Genomic DNA, 8,180 nt, shown 5'->3' with positions numbered 1-8,180 from the left:
AGACCTTTGCGATCGCATAAATTATGTAGCGGCAAGCTCCTGTTCGCAGGACCTGTTTTTATGTGTCTGATACAAATTTTAAGTATTACATCAGCTTTTACTCTAATGTATGATTGAATAGAAATAAATTCAGCTTAGAATGTTGGAGAAAATGAGCCCTTGACATCTCATTTGAATGGGTAATAGTTTATAACTTGATTCTTGTCACTGGTGTCAAGAGAAAGTACCATCAAAAGCTCACCGATACTTAAGCCCGAGTATACATAGAACCACCATCCAAGAATGCAGCATGAACCTTACAAAGACACCAGTATATCACTTTCAACAAACAGGAGCACCTTGCTATATACTAATTTACAACTAGTGTACACTTCAAAATATTGTGCACAGTTTTAGGCAGCAAGGATAATTTCTGCTCAGCAAGGCCAAAGCCAAGAATATATCGTCTACATCTACGCTTGGAAAGACTCGAGAACAGTTTTCAACACTCCCTCCGATGAAGCCCATTGTGTGTCATTGGCACTAACAACAAAAAGCAAAACAACATTGCCTTTAGCTGTAGCAGCAGCGAGGTTGTGAGTTCCTGTCCGGGCCAATGGTGTATCCAGGGTGTACACATAATACTGCATTCACAATTGAAAACCATCAAAACTCTCTCTCTCTCTCTCTCTCTCTCTCTCTCTCTCTCTCTCTCTCTCTAAATGTTGGGTTGTACCCTTCATATTACATAGAAGGAAAATTGCCAATTTATAAAGAACAGCCAAAGCCAGATTTCAGGACTAACAAAGCTGACAGAACCACCTAAGGATCAGGACAAGAAAAAGATACATGTAAATGGGGGCCAAAATGGAACACCGGGAATTGAAGGTCCACAGGGGAGGCAAATGAATCTGCTTGGAAACCTGTCTCAAGCGATGCAGCAATCTGAAGAAGATCACAACCTTCCCCGTGGCCATACAACAGGACAAGCATATAGCGGAATCCTCCATCCACACCATGAAGAGCAGCTTGTACAAAGATCTTAAGAACACTGAGGATCTTCGAAGGAGCAGGACAAGGCTGGAGAAGCCACCCCTTTACCCCATGAAATAAAACACAGTAAGAACAAGCACAAGCATCAGCAAACAAGCAAGCACGCACACATGCACCCACACTACTGCAAACAAAAGACACAAATCACAAAGCCCGCATACAAACAAGCATACAGCAGGCAAACAAAGAATAGGGACAAAAGAAACCACAGCAAATGCAGACAGGGGGGGGATTAGCACTACAGCAATCGACCCAACATCCTCTTGGCAAATCGAATTCAATCAATGACGGCAGCAAGACGGTAGAGGGCATTGGTGGCAAAAACTAGGCCTCAAGGATAATATATTTGCAACTGATGAATTTGTCCGAGATCTAGATACCGCTTACACTCAGTTAAAGGGGCTATCATTAGATCTCAAGAGAAGCATAAGCAAACAGCAGATAAACATCGTCATGACTTCAAACTAGTTGGACAATTTGTTCTTTTAAAGTTTGACAAAGCCAGACTTAAGAAACATGCCAATCAGAAAGGAAAAGTTGTAAAACTTTCCAACAGATATTATGGTCCGTTTAAGATTGCAAATCAAATTTCTGAGATCTCATTTCGACTGGATCTTACAAAGATTTGGGAAATCCATAATGCTTTTCAGATGAGTCTTCTACAACAAGTCGTCGGCTCGCCTCCTGTAGAACTAGTTACTGAAGATCCCCTTAAGTAGACGAAACTGAAGAGATACTACTTCCAGAACAATATCAAAAGCGACAACTACAATCTGGAATGACACATTGTAAGTACTTAGTGAAGTTCAAAAATTACTCTCCTCTAGATGCTCAATGGATGACAAAATCAAAATTGAAGGATTATCCAGACATCTTGAATCATGCCCTACAGTTGAGTACAACCGTTTAAAAGCTAAAGGGATATTATATTTTTAGCTAAGACTATAAATGAATAAAAGAATATTTTTTGTACACGTAGAACTAATTCATGCATTTATTGGTACCAATTAATAATTTAACATACTCGTAAATTTTCTAGTAGAATGTGTCATCTAGATAATCTGCAGGTGTCTAGATAATAAGATAAGTAGAGCAAAAGCCGGACACAATGAATAACGCGTTAGAAGAAGCACATGAATACAAGGTTGTACCAATCCGTATGTGTTGATTTGTATTGTACGCGGATTGAACGTTCTGTACGCAGATTTTTTAAAAAAAATAAAAATTCGAAGGGTTGGGCGTCCACATGACAACGACCAAGGATTCTGATTAAAATGTGCCTAGGGTGTGCAACGTTGAAGAGGGGTGAAATTGGGGGCTCTTGGCAGGTACAAATGTTTATTGTATGTTCTACACGATCGTTACTTGGTACTTGGTTAGTGGATTTCAAGTTGACAATGTGTGTAGTAATGTGTCCCCAAGTAGTTTGCATGATATACATTTTCTAAATCTCTAATGAAGAATGCAAAATGTCCTCTCATCTATTGGTTTTTTACAAGGTACGTATTTTTACGTGTATAAAAAATTTATCCATATGGAACGACGTACAGTATGTACAGATATGTACCATACATTATGCGTGGTACCACTTTGCATGAATAAGACAATCTCCCCAGTTTATTCAAAAAAGTAACCATTTAATATTCTTTGTGGCCGCCCAAGAAAATGGCCGGCCAAACACAATACAAATATGTCCCGATGGGAGCAGGCAGACCGAGTAGGGAAGGGCATGGAAACAGCAGAGACAAACATGTTGCAGATTGGCCGGAAACCCTCATTTTACCACTTATTTTTAAAGCTGAGGTTTTAAAACTTAAAAAAATGAGTGGCCGGAACAGTTTGAAAAGGGTAAAATTTTATAACATTGAAATAGGACCCAAATAACAGAAGGTAGCGCGAGCCTACTCTCTCTCACATGTAGCGCCACCTGCTAGAAAGTCACACGCTTTGCTACAAGACATGTAGCGCTACCAATTGGGATCTCTTCGTCAGCAGAATACACATACAGAGTTCTCTCTCAGCTCTCAGTTCACCTCTCTCTCTCTCTCTCTCTCTCTCTCTCTCTCCCCCCTACGATTTCATGCTCCGGCTCAGGAAAAGGCCGTGCAGAGGCTACAAAGCGCACTCGGAAGCCAATGGCCCAATAGAAGCTTGTGTGCGTCCCTCTGTGGATAGCCTTACTCATACAAGTGCTCTACTGGCTGTCCAAACAAATTTTCAGCACTCTGGCAAATTCTTGAAGAGTGCAAGCTGCTCCGCTTCATGTGTTGGTAAGAATCAAGTTGATAACTAAAAGAAAATCTCCTGAAGGGAGGGACCAACCGATCTTTTGGTTCCCAATGTTGCGTCCCTCTATATTATTTTCTAAGTGCTATTTTGTGTGGATTCTTAAATAATATAATTCAATAGTTTCGAAAGTATTTAAGTGCACACTTCCATTTCTATGACAGTATACCTTTGCTAGTGATATGTCCTGTATCCCTCCTCTCTGGCTGCTCTTGTTTGTGCTCAATCCCTAGATGAAGAACATTGTGATCTGTTACTCCCGATCTGTGAGTCTCTCTCTCTCTCTCTCTCTCTCTCTCTCTCTCTCTTTGAGGAAAATGGTATAACCTTTCAATCACTCAAGTGTGGTAGATTGGTTATGCCAATTCCCTCTTGAATAGCAGATCTTGAGTTCAACTCTCCATGTCGGATAGATCTTTAAGGCCGCTTGACTTAGCAAAACTCTCATTTTTCGGCTACTCTGCGTTAACTAGGACTCACTTGCTGGCTAATATCTTTACCCAGCTTGACTTAAGGATTGACTAGACATAATTGCCTATAATGCTTGAGAAGAAGGCTTGGTTGTGCTTTCCCTTGGTCTTGTGGGTGACTACCATGTATATCTACCTTGCACTCTCCTCTTAGGAGAATTTAGCTAATGCTATGCTTGATGGAGCTTATGATTATATTCTCTTGAGAATAATCACTATAAAGATTTACCTTACACTTTCTTGGATGGTTATAATGTCCTCACTCGATGGTTTTATTGTCTTGTGGGTAACCGCCATGAGTTGATACCATACAATTTCCTTTAAGGGTAAATTTGAGCCTATACTAAATGCATCATTTTGCTTATGTTTTATTAAATGATGGGGGTGGTGTGATCACTCCCCTATTTTCTTCATATGGGGTTGTTGGTGTGTATTACTTTCAATTTATGGCTTCCCCTTCACTCCCTTTCTCTGACGCTCTCGACGATCGTCCTCGTCTTGTTGTTCCCCTTTGCCTCAGACGATATCCCCTCTGCTATGCAAACCTTGTCTCGTCTAATGATGTCCTACTACTGATGAGGACTCTCGCCATTTTTATGCGTCGATGTGCCTCCCCTCTAAATTTATCTTGGTGTCTGACGTTTCTCCTCTTAACACATAATGAAAGCTTGGCTTGGTTAGTGGGCTTGCCTCCTACAATCTCCTACCTTCCACCTTTATAAATACAGGTGAGGGCTTCTTCCCTCACTTAGACTTGTTTTATTTTTCTTTTTGGGGTTGAGAGAGAGAGAGAGTAGAAAGGGCTTAGGTCTGCATAACTCTACTTCCCGTGCCACTTTGGAAATTATTGAGAATGCCTCTGCTTCACAGTTGCTATATTATCTCACGTTGACATACATTTCTTGCACTTGACAAAAAAAGGGGGGGATAGAATGTGTTCCTCTAAACAAAACAAGGAATTGAAAAGCTTCTGACTGCTACTATTTTGTTAGTTATGGTGGCTAATGGAATTAATGGAAGGATCATAGAACTAATTGAAGGATTAACCTCTTAGGAGTTTTGCATACTTTAAATTTTGTTCCTTTTTGGCAGTAGTCTTAAGATTGCCTTTATAGATTAACACCTAATGCTGATTGTAATTCTTCTTAGATCTTTGCTCTGACATGAATTTGACTTGAACCTTGATATGATTGTTGGGCATATTCAATTGCCCTAGTGGCTTTTATTTTACATTTGACAGATTTTACCTATGACTAATTACTCTTGAATGTGGATGTTCCGTCTGTACATTGTTTGATTTGAGGTTTTACTAAGGTATTCATTGGTCCTCAGTATGTCCTGGCACTCTGGCTGTTTTGAGTTTCTTTTTGGGATGTGACTCAAACAAAGGAACCTACTTCATTATCCTTACTCTTAACGGATTTAGTTTTTGTTCAACTTGGCTGGTTATTGGTCTTATGATTTTCTACTGCCTCATGCTTCCTTTGAGTTGATAGAAAGGACATAGTTCATTTAGGCTTATAATGGTCAAAATTCTCATGGTTTCGCTTATTGTTGTTTATTGGGCATTAATTTTTGGCTTGAGGCTGCTAGTAAGAATAGTAGTACTAGACAGCCTTAAAAAGGGGGTCTTATGTAAAACTTGGAAAAGGCCGGAAACCTTAATATTTGTATGCTTTAAAAGCACACCTAGCAAAAGGAGTGATGATCTTTGGTGGAGGTTGTCATTTTTTCGACTGATATGTCCGATGGTTACTCGGAATTAGACCACTAACTAATGGGCTGCTGCTTGATTGAGACTTGTGATCTTGTTGAATTGATCCTTGATAGAAGTAGAAAATGAGAGATTTGAAAAAATAATGATAGCTCCTGAAATATATGGAAAAGGCTTCCTCTCGATTGAATAAAGAGGTTCCTAGCCTCTTTGGAGAGCTTCAGTTTTACTATCGATATTATCAGAGAAGCTTCAAAAGAAACGATGGTTGGTTTAAAGCTTAAAAATGTATCATCGTTTTACTTCAAAAAACTTTTGCACATTTCGGATTGTAGCTTGTCTAATAATTTTTAAGTATGACATGGATAACAACTGATAGGTTCTTTTGGTAGGTAATATTTCTCTCACTTTTGGCTATATGGTGATCGGTGTGCTGCTTTATGGTCCCTTTGACTTCAAGCTCCTCACTACTCCTAATGGCTGCTTAACTAGCTTTTGTATCTCCTTGTATCAACTAATCCAAACTATCGTTTACGGCTCTATGGTGCTACATTTCTTACAATCATTATTTACTATCGTTGTTGCTAAATCGGTCATGGACTTGGTTCTGAACTCTCTCTCTCTCTCTCTCTCTCTCTCTCTCTCACACACACACACACACACACACATACAAAAAAACCATACTATATGTAACACCCATGTAGTAATGGCATGCACACACAAAAACACATGCAAACATAGCATCATACACACACACACACACACTTTGTTACTTGCCTTTATGTTTTCAGCATACTAGAAAAGCTATACCAACCCCTAAATGTTGTCATTTTGGCTATATATCTCCACTATAGCCCTACACTTTTCCTAGTTACAATGAGTCAGTATCCACCATGGGATAGAACCCTTGAAGGGTCACAATGGTTGCAAGACCCTAGCTTGCAATTAAATAATGTGGTTAATTTATTTCTTTTGGGCCTCACCTACCCTGCCGTGAGGCACAGTGATAGCTCTGCTCTACTGTGCAGGACCGCATCAGAGGCGGCTACTCGTTTTTGGTTCCCCAGGAGGAGCATGCCCTACTCAGTGCTCTCTGCGCGCTACACGCCATGAGTGATGGTAGTCTTCCTTCTATTTAAAGAGGTGAGGACGCATTCTGCCCCTCACTTAGCTTTGTGTGTGTTCTACTTGCATAAAGAGATAGGACTGTGTGTTTGTTTATTCTCTATTGCACCAAACATGGAGCTTGCAACTCAACTGACAAAGGTTGGCCACTAAGCTTGTTATTAAGGTTTTCTTTTTTGCTTGTCTTAAGATGATGTAAACAACCGGCTATGGTAACCACTGTCACTTAAAGCCGGGTAAGGCCCAATGTATGGGTTGGCTATACCTAGCAGTACATTGGATGGTTTAATACACATGTGGCAAACTAATGATCCCGCTACTGGGTTTCAGTTCTGAGTAACCCTGCGTAATACAATTCAGTGGTTTAAAGTACTCCTTAAATAATTGAGATGTGGCTTAAGGATTGTTGACCGCTTGACTTAGCAAAACTCTGATTTTTTGGCTACTCTGATTTTCTCTCTTTGAGGAAAATGGTATAACCTTTCTATCACACAAGTGTGGTAGATTGGTTATGCCAATTCCCTCTTGAATAACAGGTCTTGAGTTCAACTCTCCATGTCGGATAGATCTTTAAGGCCTCTTGGGATAGTTTCCTACTACGTTAAAACAATCTTCTTCTCGGGTGTGTGCTAATAAAAAGAGGAAAATGGTATAACCTTTCTATCACCCAAGTGTGGTAGATTGGTTATGCCATTTCCCTCTTGAATAACAGGTCTTGAGTTCAACTCTCCTTGTCGGATAGATCTTTAAGGTCTCTTGGGATAGTTTCCTACGACGTTAAAACAATCTTCTTCTTCTTCTTCTTCTTCTTCTTCTTCTCTCTCTCTCTCTCTCTCTCTCTCTCTCTCTCTCTCTCTCTCTCTCTCAATAACCCTACTCGATGTCGTCAAATCTTCAGTAGATAGAGCCCAAGACATCTTTGATCCTAGTATCTCATAACTCTAGATAGAGAAAACTACAAGATACATCTAGGAACGCTGGCTGCTACCTGCTCCTGCTCCCTACACACACACACACACCCTTAGCTCGCACTGCCTCCCGTCCTCTCGCTCGTTGTCCCTCCCCCCGGTGCCATATCCTACTGCATTAGCTTACACCTCTTCTCTGTTTGGCCGTAGGCTTCCTCAACGGCTCCTTGGTTTTGTCGGCAAACTTCGCCCCAATAGGAACACTTCTCGTTTTCACTTGCAGTGGCAGACACAGATGGAAGCTTGAACTCCGCCTCAAAGGGACTCAGATGAAGCCCCCTCGTCTGACCCCGCTAAGCCCACCATCCGACTTGCTCTATGGCCGGAAAAGCAAGCGAGCCTTGAGCAGAGGTGGAGTGCCTTCAGGCTACCTCTATCATATGCAAGATTGTTGGCTATCAACCTAATAGAGCTGAGGTGCGTGACCTCCTTCAGCCTGTCTCCTAGTAGAGGTGGGAAAGATCATCGACATACAGCTTCTCGAGCGAGGATACTACGAGATTGAGTTTGAGACCCCCGAGATGGCTGCCAAGGTCATCTCGATGAGCTTGTTGGCCATCCGAAAGGTTTTGACCCAGCTTCAGA

The 8,180-nt window shown here is 41.0% G+C and overlaps 1 protein-coding gene across 2 annotated transcripts in view; it reads right to left on the bottom strand.

Annotated features, from left to right (window-relative positions):
- Nucleotides 1-315: 315 nt before the first annotated feature.
- Nucleotides 316-8,180, bottom strand: part of PPD6 (thylakoid lumenal protein (Mog1/PsbP/DUF1795-like photosystem II reaction center PsbP family protein)) — a 44,834-nt gene continuing 36,969 nt past the window's right edge. Inside the window, exons 3-4 of one of the 2 annotated variants that reach the window (XR_015185805.1) lie at nucleotides 1,652-1,805; nucleotides 502-623 (exon numbers count right to left, since the gene is read on the bottom strand). Coding sequence is in view for 1 of the 2 variants with exons in the window: in XM_086495253.1 (XP_086351379.1) it covers nucleotides 453-623 (171 nt within the window). In the remaining variant the exon portion in view is untranslated. Of the gene's footprint in view, nucleotides 624-1,651; nucleotides 1,806-8,180 lie in introns of both variants that reach the window. The other variant, XM_086495253.1, reaches the window with a different exon arrangement.

This window comes from Adiantum capillus-veneris, chromosome 22, assembly GCF_014529385.1.
Source record: "Adiantum capillus-veneris isolate H3 chromosome 22, ASM1452938v2, whole genome shotgun sequence".
Taxonomy (NCBI): domain Eukaryota; kingdom Viridiplantae; phylum Streptophyta; class Polypodiopsida; order Polypodiales; family Pteridaceae; genus Adiantum; species Adiantum capillus-veneris.
The sequence above is the reverse complement of the archived record's forward strand: the minus strand, read 5'-3'. Positions and strand labels throughout refer to the sequence as shown.